Source organism: Terrapene carolina, unplaced genomic scaffold (assembly GCF_002925995.2).
Source record: "Terrapene carolina triunguis isolate 2854851 unplaced genomic scaffold, T_m_triunguis-2.0 Scaffold30, whole genome shotgun sequence".
Classification (NCBI taxonomy): Eukaryota; Metazoa; Chordata; order Testudines; family Emydidae; genus Terrapene; species Terrapene triunguis.
This window is the reverse complement of record NW_020664381.1, coordinates 5,088,090-5,104,421: the sequence shown is the minus strand read 5'-3', so window position 1 is coordinate 5,104,421 and position 16,332 is coordinate 5,088,090. Positions and strand designations below refer to the sequence as shown.

At 48.4% G+C, this 16,332-nt stretch overlaps 2 protein-coding genes across 3 annotated transcripts in view; one reads left to right on the top strand and one right to left on the bottom strand.

Annotated features, from left to right (window-relative positions):
* Nucleotides 1-733: 733 nt before the first annotated feature.
* LOC113404991 (phosphatidylinositol N-acetylglucosaminyltransferase subunit P-like) lies at nucleotides 734-7,929 on the bottom strand. 2 transcript variants are annotated; one of them, XM_026651254.1, is made up of 5 exons: nucleotides 7,887-7,929; nucleotides 6,078-6,178; nucleotides 3,187-3,259; nucleotides 2,298-2,416; nucleotides 734-1,049 (listed from the first exon to the last, which is right to left on the bottom strand). In XM_026651254.1, the coding sequence occupies exons 2-5, from the start codon at nucleotides 6,157-6,159 to the stop codon at nucleotides 919-921; spliced, it is 405 nt and encodes a 134-aa protein (XP_026507039.1). In that variant the 5' UTR covers nucleotides 6,160-6,178; nucleotides 7,887-7,929; the 3' UTR covers nucleotides 734-918. The 2 variants fall into 2 exon arrangements, with proteins under 2 accessions (XP_026507039.1, XP_026507036.1); XM_026651251.2 differs by lacking the exon at nucleotides 7,887-7,929 and adding an exon at nucleotides 7,661-7,720.
* Nucleotides 7,930-8,061: 132 nt separating this feature from the next.
* The window catches only part of LOC113406394 (E3 ubiquitin-protein ligase TTC3-like), a 136,207-nt gene continuing 127,936 nt past the window's right edge, over nucleotides 8,062-16,332 (top strand). The window contains exons 1-2 of the mRNA XM_029911395.1: nucleotides 8,062-8,133; nucleotides 14,247-14,326. Of these exons, the coding sequence (XP_029767255.1) occupies nucleotides 14,258-14,326 (69 nt within the window). The 5' untranslated portion in view covers nucleotides 8,062-8,133; nucleotides 14,247-14,257. The remainder of the gene's footprint in view (nucleotides 8,134-14,246; nucleotides 14,327-16,332) is intronic.

Here is a 16,332-nt window from a genome sequence, read left to right as displayed (position 1 = left end):
CACCTTTTCTCCTGGTTTTGGGAAACCCTATCACTTTTAATAAGGCTAATAAGATAGGAAAACAAGGATATTCTTGATATGCAGAAATACATATCTAAAGAAAATCCATTGTGCACTGTATGTCCAAGGCAAGTAAGATACCCCTCAGAAAAAAAATTAGAAATGCAATCAGTTTTAGACAACTAAAAACATTTTATTAATATTACTGTACAGTCACAATGCATACACTTGAATTTACCAAGACTGGTCAAAAAAGAGTGGGATATTTAAGAGCACTCAGTGTTGGCCTAACTCTGCTCCCACTGAAGTCAATGAGAGTAGAATTAAGCCAAACATTAAATGCTTTGGAATATCCCACCCTCAAATGTGCAAGAAAAAAAAATCTAGGGGTAATTGAACAGATTACTTCAGATCCAGAGCATAGCTAAACAAATGTATATGGAAGAATTCAGTTCCCAGAATGAAGTATTTTGTCGTTTAATACTGTAGGTCTCTCTACATTAAGAAATAAAACCATTTCAACAATCATCAATTTGTTTAATAATAAATAATAATACGTAGCTCTTAAATAACACTTATCAGTAGATCTCAAAGCACTTTATAAAGGTCAGTATCATATACATAGTACAGATGGGGAAACCAAAGCAGAGTGGTGAAGTGACTTGCTCAAGGTCACCCAGCAGACTAGTAGCAGAGCTGGGAACAGAGCCCATATCTTCTGAGTCCTGGTTCAGTACTCTATGCCACACAAGGTGAACCAGTGCGGACCACAGCTTAATTTAGATACAAATTCATCTATTCCAGTTGTTGAAAGAGTTAGATTTCTTAGCACTGACAAGCCTTTGACTTTTCTTACAATGTGTTTCTAAAAATTATTGTAGTACTGTAGTGTCTTATTCTAACAGGGTCTGGTTCCAATTAATTTCTGTTACAAATGCCTTTGTCAGCAAGGAAAAACATTTGGTTTACTTCACTAATGGGAATATCCCTCAATGCAGGGATTGCTTCTTCTTGAGATTTCTTCTGCTGCTGACTTTTTGCAAAGTTATCTGTAGGAAATATGACAAAAGACATTTCACTATTCCATGATTTAAAACTGATGGTATAAACTGAAATGCTTTGTTTTCCTGCTAGAAGTGTTGCTAGACTCCTACACTTCATCAACATAAAAGCATACTGCTCTGATTTTACATCACATCCAGCTACAACCTAAATCCTATGCAACGTTTAACAGAGTGAAATTCGAGAAACATCCCACTTTTAGTAAACCAGAATGATGCTGTAAATGTCTGAAAAGCGAATACATTTAGTTGGTACTGTCAGTTTATCTACAGTCGATGTTAACATTCTGCTCCCTCTAGCAAAGCAAGTTCCATAGTGCTGATTCAAGAAAGACTTGGGGCTAAATTCTGCCTGTGGATGTGTGCTGCTGACCCTTTTCGTTCTTGACCTCAGCAGCTTTCTATCAAGTCATCAGTCTAGTCACCATCTTTACTGCAGAGTCTACACTTGGCTCTTTCCACTTCAAAGAACAGTTCAGTGGAAGCAAGTGAAAATAAGTCAATGAAGCATGCCTTAAATATTAATTTTGTTGGTTTTCATTAGAAGTGAATGGACATGGCCAAATGGTGCTGTCAATTGGGACAATTTAGCTTTAGCATGGACTCAGATTCTAATGATCTGGGTAATTTTTGAATTCTCCTATGTTCTTGCTCAGGAAAAGCAGTTATCAGCAAATAAAAGAAATACCATCTTGAGAAAGATGGGAAAATATTGAGGAAGCCACCTATATTTCAAGTATTCAGAACTGGATCAGTGGGCAGAAATAAAATCCATGGGAAAGAGTAGCAAATGCTAGACTGTAATGGTTGTCCTAAAGAAGATACATTTGGAAAAAAATAAAACAGTCAAAACTTGTAGTTATAACATTGTATTGAAATGAAGTTTGAACAAAATATATAATTGTTTGTAACAGTCCTGCAATCATAGAATATCAGGGTTGGAAGGGACCTCAGGAGGTCATCTAGTCCAACCCCCTGCTCAAAGCAGGACCAATCCCCAGACAGATTTTTGCCCCAGATCCCTGAATGGCCCCCTCAAGAATTGAACTCACAACCACCCTGGGTTTAGCAGGACAATGCTCAAACCACTGAGCTATAATACACCAATACATTAAACATAGGTGCAAATTCAAGGTTTTGAATTTGGTTTAGTTTAGTAATACCAGCAAGTATGTTTACAGTGATTGTCAACTTTTGTAGAAGGCTTAAGAACTATACAAGAAAATCATCAACTACCTGTAATGGTGTGCATGGAGTTGAGTGGAGCAGTACTCATCATGTTAATACCAAAGAGTAATATATAGCCAATTCCTAAAGTAACTAGAAGGTATACAGGCAAAGCAACTGCCCAGTACCTGCAGAATAAAATATTTATTTTTAAATGACATTTCGCAAAAGAAAGTCTTTAGTAAAAAATTATTTCCAGCTCTAAATCAAGCAAGACAGTACAGAAGTAGAAACAAGTACACCTCTACCTCAATATAACGCTGTCCTCGGGAGCCAAAAAAATCTTACCTCGTTATAGGTGAAACCGCATTATATCAAACTTGCTTTGATCCACCGGAGTGCGCAGCCCCCACCCCCACAGCGCTGCTTTACTGTGTTATATCCGAATTCGTGTTATATCGGGTCGCGTTATATCAGGGTAGAGGTGTATGAATATAAAGTGGATAGAAAAAATAGTTATAGCTAAGACCACCACACTAAAAACAGAAGACCCTGAAAATGCAGTTCATTAACTAAGGACCCATTGTGACCAGTATGGCATAATAGCCAAATAAATGTATTAGACAGTTTTTTTGGCAATTTAATTTAATAAAATTTACCATGATATTTCAGAAAAAAAAACTTAATTAAACCAAGCTGCCAAATTACTTTAAGAACATAACAGACAGGTGTACTGCACTTCATTTTAGCTTGCTGATAATTTTTCAGAGTAAACTGTTGTTTGTGAAACATTACTTTACATAAATACTGTAGCTGTTTGTGAGGAGAAACATATTAAATCTTCTTTTTCAAGTTGGATTAAATGTAAAATATTTTAAATGTAAAAGGACACTGGCACAATTTTTCTGGGTATGTGTTTGTTCTTCCACATGTTTAACAGTGAATAAATTTAACCTACTTTTGAGGCCAGTATGTTAGTCCCACTGAGAATAACCAAGATTCAGGAACATACGCCCATACAAGGTATAACACTGTGCAAAAAGAGTAAAAGTTAATATTTTGATCATAATTGTACAGTTTACATTGTTTTAAGAGACAAATCAATTCTAGATCTAGTTAGCACCGTCATTACAGAGGAGACAAACAAATTATAAAAATTTTCTCTATGGATTCCAAAAAGCATCTAAATAGGTCTACTGAAATACTGCAGAGAATGCTACTATGAACACAAACTATGCCATAGGGATGCAAACTTTATAACTGATGGTACTTTAATTCTCTTCTTCATATTTGTTTTCTAATTCCAGAATAAAATAGACAAGAATTCCTTGCATCATTTGTCGATTTTTAAAAAAGGTTAAAAAATTTAATTTAAAATTAATTTTAAACATTTGTATTTTAAAAACATTGGTCCAAGGTATTTCTCTAGGTCTTCAGAAATATGTACAAATGACTATGTATGTAGAACTATATGACAGCACTGAACCACAAAGGGTCTAATTCTGCAGTCAAAACTAGCAATGATGTTAATGCAGGGGCAGGCAAACTTTTTGGCTTGAGGGCCGCATCGGGTTTTGAAAATTGTATGGAGGGCCAGTTAGGGGAGGGGGGCGTGGCCCAGCCCCCACCCCCTATCCACTCCCCCTTTTGGCCCCGTGATGGCCCCCCCGGACTCCTGCCCCATCCAACCACCCCTTCTCCCTGTCCTCTGACTGCCCCCCCGCCCCATCCAACCCCCCCCGACTGCCCCCCCGACCCTTGCCCCCATTCAACCCCTGTTCCCCACCCTCTGACTGCCCCGACCCCTATCCACACCCCCACCCCCTGACCACCACCCCGAACTCCCCTGCCCTCTATCCATCCCCCTCTCCCCCTGCTCCCTTACCGCACTGCTTGGAGCACCGGTGGCTGGCGGTGCTGCAGCTGCGCCACCCGGCTCAGCACAGAGCCAGCCATGCACCGCACAGCACAGAGCACCGGGTCAGGCTGCGCTGCCCCAGGAGCTCATCGCCCTGCCGCCAAGAGCATTGCACTGGCGGTACAGTGAGCTGAGGCTGCAGGGGAGTGGGAATAGCGGGGGAGAGGCCGGGGGCCAGGAGCTCAGGGGCCCCACGGGCTGGATGTGGCCCGCAGGCCGTAGTTTGCCCACCTTTGTGTTAATGGGTAATTTGACTACACAAGGATAGCAGGATTTAGCCATTAAACACCCCACCCCCAACAAAACCAATTAACTCCCAAAATGAGACATCTGTGGAGTACCAAATATTATTTTAATAGAATTCCACACATCTTGAATGAGATTTTCTTTTTTAAATACTTCAGTTCTTTACTACAGTATGCCACTTAAGGGGCTATCACAATAGAAACGATAAAATGTAAAGACCCAAAATAGGGATTAGGATAGCATTGTACTAGGTACTGTACAAACAAACACACAATGACAGCTCTTGCCCCAGAGAGCTCAAAAACTAGAATTCTGGCAAGTGAGTAAACATATAAATGGGGAATTGGTGGGGAAGGATAAAGTAACAGAGTCACTAGTCCTAACTGTCACAAAACTGAAACAAGAGTTACAACAACCTAGTACTGGAAGAAATGTTTTTAAAAATGCATATTTTACTGAAAATATATTTAGAATGGGAGTAAATTTGAGATTACTGATTTCAATGCCAATGAAGCAAGTATTAATTCAAAAATATTTCTCTTAAGAGGAACAGTAAGGTCAGTTTTGGCTCAAAAGTTAAGGTTTTACAACCTCTTAGATCAACAGAACAGTTACTAGCAAGAGGATACAGAAGATGGAATCCCAGAGTAGAGTCTCGGGAACACCCTTGGAGTGGAGCCCTCCTTAGCTCCATCCTTGCTGAGCTGCTTGAAATGGGAAGGGTTCTGGGATTCTTACAGCCAGGTGCTTTTCTGTCCCTGAAGTATCTGGTGCTCCATTTTTCATCTCTGTCTTTGATATGCTAAATCTGAAGTCCCTAAACTATCCTCTAACTGTTGGAAGAGAAGGAGCATACCTTCTCTATTTAGTTTTCCCCACCCAAAAGCCTTACACTTGCTGCAAGGGAGTATGGGCTCTTTACTCCACTCCTTATCAAGTGGATATCTCCAGCACTTTGCTCTGTTGTGGCTCATCATTGCTGAAAGCAGCAGCACAGTGAAACTGATGTGATTTTCGTCAGCCTTCATCCTTTGAGTATCAGTCCCCATTTTCAGAATTTGTGTTTTGCATCTTTGACTTCTACACAGGTCACAAAGTGCCAACTGTGTACACATGATATGCTGTACACTCAGCCTATTAGAAAGATTTTCAATTAACTCCCTGAAATATAGCTGTTCCCTCAGCACACTCAGCTATGTGGCCACCAGCAGCAGTATCAGGGAGAACAAAATCCAAAAGAATAATACAAGGGAGAACTGACAAGACTTGGATTACCCCATAAAGTTGCAAAATTAACAACAGTTCAGAGAAACAAGCTTGGGAGGTAATAACTTTTATTTGGTGAGAGAGACAAGCTTCTGAGCTTGGTGAGAGAAAAGCATTAGAGCCCAGTGTAAACTCAAAAGCTTGTCTCTCTCACCAACAGAAGTAGGTCCAATAAAAGATATTACCTCACCCACCTTGTCTCTCTAATATCCTGGGCCCAACACAGCTACAACACTGCAAATAATAGTTCAGTCCTTCTTTACAACTAATATCATTTTTATTACTTGAGAAGTATTAACAGAGTTAATCTTTTTTAAAACTGCTACATCTTACTAGAGGCACTATTGTACAGTATTCATTTCTGCCTCTTAATACAGCAAATACATGTAGCACTTTACTCAGAAAGCAAACATACTTACTAAAGCCAAACTGGGAGCCTAAGAAAAGAACAAACCCATATATTGCTCTTTCAGGCAATGGGGCTGGAGAGTTTTCAACCATGTTAGTCTCTTCTTTTTAACTGAGAGAAAGAAATTAATTACAAGAAGCTATTAGCTACACATCACCTTAGGATAGTGTTGCCAATTTTCTAATTGCACAAAACAGAACATTGCCCCGCCCCTTCTCCGAGGCTCCTCCCACGCTCACTCCATTCCCTCTCCCCCACCCTCACTCATTTTCACCAGGCTGGGACAGGGGGTTGGGGTGCAGGCTCCGGCTGGAGGTGTGGGCTCTGGGGTGGGGCTGGGTATGAGGGATTTGGGGTCAAGGAGGGGGTTCTGACCTGGTGCAGAGGGTTGGGGTGAGGAAGGGGGTGAGGGGCAGCGCTTATCTTAGGTGGCTCCCGCAAGCAAGCATATCCGGCTCCTAGGTGCAGGGGTGGCCACAGGGGTTCTGTGCGCTGCCCGCAGCTCCCGTTGGCCATGGTTCCTGGCTAATTGGAGCTGCAGAGCCGGCGCTCGGGGCAGGGCCAGCACGCGGAGCCCCCGTGGCTGCCCCTGCACATAGGAGCCACATGCCGGCCGCTTCCGGAAGCCGTGCTGAATCAGGGAGCCTGACTTAGTCCTGCTGCACTGCCAACCGGATTTTTAGCAGCTCATCAGCAATGCTGACCGGAGCCACCAGGGTTCCTTTACGACCGTTCCGGTTGAAAACCGAATGCCTGGCAACTCTACAATAGGGATTTTGTATAGGTTTCGAAGATGTTGAGAAACCCGTGAATATGCTATTCCTCTCACTTTCATCTTCGATGTGGCTGTGGGGAATGGGAATCAAGTAGTGTGGTTCCTGGTGCAATGTGGGTAGACCCATACTACTAGTGCTACCTGTTGCCACGGCTCCTAGCAGGGGAACCTGCAGTCTAACTGGATTAGTAATTGCTACCATAGACAAGACGACAGGGCTTGAAAGAAGCAGTATTTCCTGCTCATCTCAGCACCAAGCACGTTGTTGGGCAGAGGCTGCCCCTGCCGGGGCGAAGACCCGTGCGGAACCCGGTTTTCCTTGCAGCGGAGTTGGGCACCCAAAAGACGCCTCACTCCACTCCGGGGCAGCGCGGGCAAAGTACGGCCCGTGGGTGCCAACCCCCGGCACCTTTCGGACCAGCCGCGACCCTCCTCGCCATCAATGCGGAGACGGGCTGTGAACTAGGTAGGCCCTCGAGTAAATCCAGTGACACCGGGACCTTCGTCCCATCCCCTGCCCCGGGGCGCTTCGCCGCGGCCAGCGCCAAGACCCAGGTGCCTCCCGCGGGGGGGCGGGGAAGCGGGCAGCAGCGGCGCTGCAAAGGGCCGGGAGCCACATTCGCCCCCGCGCCGGAGGCTCTCGGTGTCCTGGAGGCTGCGAGGTCCTCAGGACTTGGGCGTCTCCTCCCACCCCCGTGAAAACTGCCGCCCGCGCCGCGCCAAGCTCAGTGCGGCCATTTGAGACCCCGGGGGGAAGCAGCAGCACCGGGCGGGGCGGCGCCTCCGGTTCTCCCGCTCTGCCCATCCCCCTCTCTCACCTCCCCCCGGCCTGCTCCGCGTGCGGCCCGGGACTCCCCAGGCCAGTGAGCGAGCGAGAGGAATGGGGAGGAGCGCCCAGCCCAGCAGTCCAGGACACATCCAGAGCGCAACGCAACTTCTTTCTGCGCGCATGCGTGGTGAAACGACAGACACGCGTGAGCGGCGAAGTTGTCGCCTGCGCATGACGTTACAAGAAGCCGTCGAACCCGCTTTCCCGGTCTCTACCAGCAAGCGTAAGGCGCCATCGACGTGTGTCTCTTCCTCTCGCGCAGGAAACGCAAGGTCCCGAGGAGCCCGTTCCCCTTTCTAAAATCCCTGACGTCAGAAGGCAGGCAGCCAATAGAAGGTCTGGGAGGAAGGGGGCGGGGAAGTGGCTGTTTAGCCTGAGGTTCCGCTCGTTGGCCGTGGCGCCGGGCTGTGCGGCTGAGCAGGAAGCGGGCGGTGTCGCTGCTCTCGGGGCTCGCCCGGCCTGGTGAGTGAGGGAGCGTTGTAAGGGGTGCGCTTGGGGTGTCGGTTGAACGATCGTTTCTGGGCTCGCGCTGCCTCCGCCTCCTCTCCACGTGGCGGGGGGGGGGGTTGTGCTTAGCCTCGGAAACCCCGTGTACCCGCGGCGGGGGGGGGGTCACGGGGCGCCCTCGGCTCCCCCGCCGCGTGGTGCTGTCTGCCAGGGGTGCCCCAGTGAGGAGGGGACAGGAGCCCGCAGTCCCCATCCGCCCGGGCTCCGGCGAGTCCCGCTCGCGCCCCTGGCACACCCCAGAGCCCCTGCGGCGGGGCCAGGCCGCGTCCGGTCGCGGGGAGAGGCTGCCCGGGCTCTGGGTCGCTGCTGGGTTGGCCCGAGGAGCTTCCGGCGCCCCCGTTCGCGAAAACTTGGGCGAAGTGAACTAAGTGTCACGCGAGGCGGCGTCCAGCCCCCCGCGAACAGGGGCCCGGGCCCCGGCCTTCGCCCGCCCTCCGAGCCCTGGGCTTCACCAGCCTCCGCGCTTCAGGGGCGGGCGGGCGAGCGAGCGAGCGAGCGCCCGTCCCTGTGGTGACTGACCGCCGTGAAGAACTGGCGTTGTCTGCACTAACGTGTACCTGTGTAATGTGTAATGGGGTTGACGGGTTAGTTCTGTAAGTGTTACGATCAGCCCTAATTAGCTTTGGGTCACAAGAGCCGAGACATGACTGCAGACTGCTTTAATTGCCCCATACTGAAATAGACAATGCCTGGGATCTACTGTATGATAAAGACTACAGGTAAGCGCCCCTGCGGGGAAACACGCAAATCCGTCTGGACCAGGTTGCCAAGTCAGACAAAGGAACTTGGGAATCCTGAACACAAGGAGTCTCTGGAATGGATAAAATTGAACCAGGGAGCTGAGGTGAGAGACAGGCTGAGCTCTCCAGTCCGCAAATCAGGAAGGCAGCAGTTACAGGGGGCAACCTGTCTCACCCTGGCCAAGCTTGGGGTACTGGGCTTAAGCAGAACTTCCATAAACAGGCAAGGGTGGGCTGGGTTTAGGTAGGAAATATATGTATAGGCTTTTTTTATTTAAAACCCTATTCTCTCTCCTTGTTATGTTTCTGTCAATGAATAATTTACTCGTTTTTGAAGAACGTGTCCTGAACCACTGCATTTCATATTAGCCGCAAGCTCCCAAAGAGGAGTCTAGTTAAACCCAGTTGCACAAGCTGAGCTATACATGACTGGTAAATGAGGGATGTTGTAGCCTGTCTAAAGTGATCCTGTCTAAAGTAGTGTGAATTGTGGGGTTCTGCTCTGGGAGAAGTGCAGGTAGAGGCTTGCTACTTGGAAGAAGTGCCCATGGAGAGACTGAGGCCTTGGCTACACTTGCAGATGTACAGCACTGTGAGTTAAACCTGACTTCATGCAGCTGAGTGGACAGACTGCAGCGCTTTCCCTACACTGACAGCTGCCCAGCGCACTGTCGTGGCCACATTTGCGGCAATTGCAGCGCTATTGGGAGCGGTGCATTATGGGCAGCTATCCCACAGAGCACCTTTTCCCATTCTGGTGCCGTGAATTGTGGGAAGGGGGCGTGGGTGCGGGGGATTCTGGGTCCTGTCCCAATGCCCCGTGATGCATCGCTTCGCATCCCAGAAATCCCTTTGTTTCCGTCCACCTTTGGCGCCATCTTTCAACGGTTTCTGTGCAGCGCGATCTGTCTGCGGGAAATGGAGCCCAAACTGCTGAGGCGTATGCTGATGAGTCTCGCCAGCACGTCACGTTTGGGTGTCGAACTATTCCTTAAGATCCAAAGTGACAGTGAGAGTGAGGGTGAGGAGTCCGACGATGCTATCGCGCCGCGTAACACGTACGACACGAAATTGGTTGTGGCATTCACGGACATGCTCAGCACCGGGGAATGCCGTTTTTGGGCTCGGGAAACAAGCACCGAGTGGTGGGATCACATCGTCATGGAAGTCTGGGATGACGAGCAGTGGCTGCAGAACTTTCGGATGAGAAAAGCCACTTTCATGGGACTGTGTGAGGAGCTTGCCCCCACCCAGCGGCGCAAGGACACGAGATTGAGAGCTGCCCTGCCAGTGGAGAAGCGGGTGGCTATTGCAATCTGGAAGCTGGCAACTCCAGACAGCTACCGGTCGGTCGCAAACCAGTTTGGAGTGGGAAAGTTGACCGCTGGAATCGTGTTGATGCAAATTTGCAAGGCCATTAATCGCATCCTACTCAGAAGAACCGTGACTCTGGGTAACGTGCAAGAAATAGTGGATGGCTTTGCACAAATGGGGTTCCCTAACTGTGGAGGGGCGATAGATGGGACGCACATTCCTATTCTGGCACCACCCCACCTAGGATCCGAGTACGTTAATTGGCAGGGGTATTTCTCTATGGTTCTCCAGGCGCTTGTGGATCACCGTGGGCGTTTCATTGACATTAACACAGGCTGGCCCGGAAAGGTGCATGACGCACGCATCTTTCGGAACACTTGGCTGTTCAGGAAGATGCAGGCTGGGACTTTTTTCCCAGAGCGGAAGATCACGGTAGGGGAAGTTGAAATGCCCATTGTGATCCTTGGAGATCCTGCTTACCCGTTAATGCCGTGGCTCATGAAACCCTACACAGGGAGCCTTGACAGCATCAAGGAACGGTTCAACTACAGGCTGAGCCGGTGCTGAATGACTGTGGAGTGTGCCTTTGGCCGTTTAAAGGGCCGCTGGCGATCTCTGTATGGGAAGCTGGACTTGGCCGAAAACAGCATCCCCGCGGTTGTATCTGCGTGCTGTGCCCTCCATAATATTTGTGAAGGGAAGGGTGAAAGCTTCACTCAGGCATGGACCTCCGAGGTTCAACATCTGGAGGCTGAATTTGCACAGCCAGAGAGCAGGGCTATTACAGTGGCCCAGTGCGGGGCTGCAAGGATTAGGGATGCCTTGAGGGAGCAATTTGAGGCTGAAAACCAGCAGTGATATCTGGTGTCCTGCACGGGAGTGAAGTGCAGTAATTCCAATCTTTAGGAATCAGTATCTGCTAAGCAGACAAGCAGACTTGCAGTGCCTGTTTATTTCCTGGGCTAAGGAGTCTTTTACTTTATGCAATAATAAAGAATGTTTTCAAAGCCAAACAATCCATTTATTGAAAAGAAAAAAAAATTATTTATTGAAAAGAAACAAGGCGGTGGAGTGGGGAACAGTACAATCACAGATTCGCGTATGTCCTGTCTGGTGTGCTGTGCAGTGAGTGCTGCACTTCAGGACAGCTATACTGCATGGTGATGGGGGTTGAGTGGTTTTCAGGGCTGGGTGGTGAAGATACTGGTGTTGGAGGCAGTGGGTGGCATGAAGAACACGGAAGTTGGGGAAAGTGGGTTGGAGGTGACAGTGGGGCACAACGGAAAGAGTTTTGGGACAAGGGCTGTAGGGGGGGTGGCATTTGCGTTTGCGGTACTGCTCCTCTTTCTGCATGGCTACCAGCTCCTGGATAGCATCTGCTTGGCGCTCCAGGATGCTTATGAGCCTATCAGTGCTTTGCTGCCGGTGCGCTGCGTTTTCCTGCCGGATCCTGCTTTCTCTCTCCCTCCAGTCCTTTGCTTTCTCATTCTCTTTAATAGATTGCCGCATCACTTCTTGCAGCATGTCTTCTTTGCTTTTTCGCGGTCTCTTCCTGAGTCTTTGAAGTCTCTGAGCAGGCGATAAGAGGGACGGCTGAAGTCTCAAGGTTGATGCAGCTGTATAGGCAAAATGAAACATTTAACAGAGGCAGCATTGTTTATACCAGACAGAGTAATGATTCCCCCCGCACTTAAGGAGTAGAAAACACACAGGGTCTACACATTAGCATAATTTTCCCGTCCAAAACAGAGCACACGCATCCCACGGGAGCCTCAAAATGGTGAGTAAGGGGGACTGATTGTTTTAGGGCTGCACTGTCCTCTGGGTTTCTGTGCCTTGGGGAGAGCCAACAGCTTCAGGGGGCACCTACACTGAACACTGTCCCAACATTTTCCACAGGAGTTCGTCCTGGACGATATCTCGCTGCTGAGGGTGACCTGGGAAGCAAGGGAGGGTCTTCTACTGCAATGCGGCTTCCGCCCTGGCCCATATGCAGCTTGCCTGGGTGCAGCAATGGTCCCCGCGGCACAGTGGCGCGGACACGTTAGCCTGGCTGGGACAAGGATCACGGTGGCTTTCCCGATAAACCTGCGCAAGTGCATTGCACACGATCTGGATGAGACATTCAAGGAGATTACCGAGGCTGATTACCGCGATGTGATAAACCACATCAATGCACTATTCCGCATCTAGGCATGCATGCCTAACCCTCCTCTCCCAAAGAGCTCGCGCCGAAAAAATTCCTCCCCCCCTCCCCCAAAAACCCGCTTACCGGGAACCTACTTTTCTGTTTGTCCTCCACCAAGTACCGGCCGCTGCGACCGGCTACCTTCCTCCTGGCTCGAGAAGAGCTCCTGGCTGCATGGCTCCAGGGATTCCGGGGTGTCTCCATCTGGCCCACCACCATCACTCCCGTTTTCCTCCTCCCCCCACCCCACACCGGCTCTGAAGTGTCCATGGTGGTGCTCGGAGTGGAGGTGGGGTTAACCCCAAGTATCGCATCCAGCTCTTTGTAGAATCGGCAGGTCGCGGGGGGAGCACCCGAGCAGCCGTTTGTGTCGCGGGCTTTGCGGTAGGCACTGCGCAGCTCCTTCACTTTAATCCTGCACTGCAGGGCGTCCTGGTCATGGCCCCTTTCCATCATGTCCTTTGATACCTTCCCGAAGGTATCGTAATTCCTACGGCTGGAGCGCAGCTGGGACTGTACAGCTTCCTCCCCCCAAATACTGATGAGGTCCAGTAACTCGCCATTGCTCCATGCTGGGGCTCGCTTGGCGCGTGGAGGCCTGGTCACCTGGAAAGATTCGCTGATAGCACTCCACACCACGCCGGGCTGAGCAAACAGGAAGGGGATTTTTTAAATTCCCGGAGAATGTAAAGGGTCGGTCACATGGCTGGTTACCTGAGGCCAGGGCAGTAGAGTTTGAACTGATGACCAGAGTGGCTAGAACAGGCATTGTGGGATACTGCCGAATAATTCTGGAGGCCATTCACAGCGCATTGGGCGGCCACACTGGCGCTGCAGCGCTGCAGCGGCAGCGCAATACTCGCTATTCCTCTTGGAGAGGTGGAGTACATGCAGCGCTGCAACCACGGAGATACAGCGCTGCAAATGCCTTGCCAGTGTGCACGGTGAGTGAGTTACAGCGCTGGGGGAGCCTTTACAGCGCTGTAACTCGCAAGTGTAGCCAAGGCCTGAGAGAGTGATCACAGGACAGTTTGCTCTTGATCCAAACCAAAAGCTTTTTATGAATTTGTGTTCGTGTTCATAGTTGTCTGTGATCAGTGAAGAAAGCACAGGCTGTAAAACGCAAATTACAAAGAAAGTGTTTTGGGTCAGTTTTGGCATGGAGAGACAAATTTCTATGAAGTTGACTGTTCTCTGTGGTCCAATGCGAAAAACTTTCCCGAGTCATGAAGCCTACAAAAAATCTTGACAACAAGCTGCTGGTGTGCTGAGTCCACATATGATCATGCTGACCAATATTGTCCCTTGGTTTCCTGTGTTTTTCCCCCATCGGTCTATCCATCTCTTGTCTCTAGTTTTATACTACTCTTTGGCGCAGGGGTTGTGTTTGTTCTGTGTTTGTACAGTCCTGGTCTGTGATTGGGACTCCTCAAATAATAACACTGGTTATCTGGACTTAGGATATCTCCATTAATTTATTATTTTATCTCCTAGAACTGGAAGGGATCTTGAAAGGTCATTGAGTCCAGCCACCTGCCTTCACTAGCAGGACCAAGTACTGATTTTGCCTCAGATCCCTAAGTGGCCCCCTCAAGGATTGAACTCACAACTCTGGGTTTAGCAGGCCAATGCTCAAACCACTGAGCTATCCCTCCCCCCTCACTTCTATACAATCCTGAGTGGAAAGCTAAAATTCACAGCTGAATGGATCGTTTCCCCTCACATTAGGTTATAACTTAATTTTGCAGACATTCTAAGCATTCTCAGAGGAATATACAAATTGAGGGGTTTTTTTCTAATGCATTTCTGGCTTTATTTCTCCCCAGGGACATGCACTATGGAAGTAACTACATTGGAATCAGACTTCAGTGGAATCACTTTTTATGGTAAACAATGCTGTGAATTGGTAAGTAACTATTAATATGTAAGGGATTGGCAGGATGCCTAATGGAGGTTCTTATTTAGGTGATCTGCACACTGATTTTGTATGTGAATAGCTGTCAGGATGTAGGTTGGTTTTTTTTTTTTTTTTTTAAATATATAACTTAAATCATTATACTGGTATGGTACCTAATCAGAACACAGTTATACTTATATGAAGATGATCTATACCAGTATAGATTATTCCCCTTCCACTTTGGGAATAAGCTATATGAGTGTATCTGGCCCTCAGAAGGAGTCAGGGGCTTGGCTTACCTCTGACAGGCTGCACTAGGGTGGATGAGGCAACTCAGGTTCATCTGGCTTACTGAGTAATTGGAAGGCATTTAATTAGGCAGTGAAGCACCTGGGCGTGATAAAGAAAGCAATTCCCAGAGGGGATGGGAATCCAATGAAGGAAACCTAGGGAGAATGTTCTTCAGTGGGAGAGTTTCTGGAAGGAAGGACTATGAATGATTAGGCTCAGAGAAACCTGGCTCCCGTGAAAGACTTCAACAGGCAGAAGCCCTGGAAAAGAGAAATTAGATGTTGTCCTGAGGAAAGGTCTTTGCAGTTTGGCCTTGACCCAGGAGAAGAGACCCTCCCCCAGTTAGTAAGAAGAGGCCCTGGACTCTAGAAAAGGGTTCCAGGTCATGAAGGCCTTACTAGTAAGGGACGTGGGACATAACTAGGTTGACAGACTAATGCTGGCTCAGCCCTTGCACCTACCTACTAGAGATGCTGAAGTGGAGACTTGTTTGTGTGGTATTCCACCTTTGGGGTTGAATAAACTAGGCCCCTGAAGGGGTGATGTTGAATATATGCATCTCATTGGACTTCATAAAACCTTCACTCAGGGAAACTGAGGCAGAGACACAATGGTGGGGCTGCACTGGGCTGCCAGGGGATACTCTAGGATGAGGGCCCTTGTTATGGTATGGTACTAGAAGTGGGGTATGAGGCCCCCTCCCATCATGTAGGAATGATAACACGGAGCGATGCTTACACTCATCTTGAGTGAAAAATATCGTATATTCTGGATCTGCAGAAGGAGCAGCAGTGACAACTCAAGGAGCACTTGTCACAGGCTTGGCGGGGAGCCCAGCAGTCCATGTAGGCTGTCACAGACGCTGAAGGGAAAGAAGTCAGATGGTCCTGCTAAGGGGGTGCAAGTACTGTGGGCAAGAGGGGGCATGCAAGTTGGGTTTGCCCCTGGAGTAACAAGGGAGATTACTGGCTGATGCAGAGTACTGTGGCACACCCAGAAAGGGCTGGGTCACAAAGGATGTCTAGTCTCAGAAGCAAGAGACCCTGATGTCTCTTAAAGAGACTGACACAAAACAGTTTGTGGCCAAGAAGAGTGATTGTCCTAGGGTTAATGTGCTTGAAATGTGGCGAACTGGGGCATGTAAAGAGACATTGCCTGGCAAGAACTTTGAACTGTAAACAGAGGGGACCTCCCAATGGGGATGCATTAAGTTGTGTAACAGGAAACTCACAGTATAGAAGCCAGGGCTAGAGCTTGACCAGAGGGTTCACCCTCCCCCCCACTCTGATTTATCGGGGATACACTGATTTTTCTTGTAGCCACAGGGCAGAAGAACATCAGAAGTTTGAAGGGCTTGATGGTCCCAGCACTTGCCGGGAAAGAAAGAAAGGGCCCCAGGCTGAGGAAGCTTGGGGGCAAGATCAGCCTAGGTCCCAAAGTTCCCAGAGTCCCAGGGAGCATGTGGGGCAAGAATGCAAATGAGATGGTGAAGCAGTTATCCAGTTTGCAGATGCAAATGTAGGTTTTCCTGGGGAAATTATTTGAGCAAGGGAAGCAAGCCGATCAACTATCTGACATGTAGGTTGGGCTAGTAGCAAGTAGTGAGGGAAATTATTTAGTCAGGTCTTGGATTAAAGTGTTTGAAAGGGAATGGAGCCTTACTCAGGAGAAACCTTGTGTTAGCACTCAAGAAGCCCAACAGGTAAGAGTGCAATGCCAACATT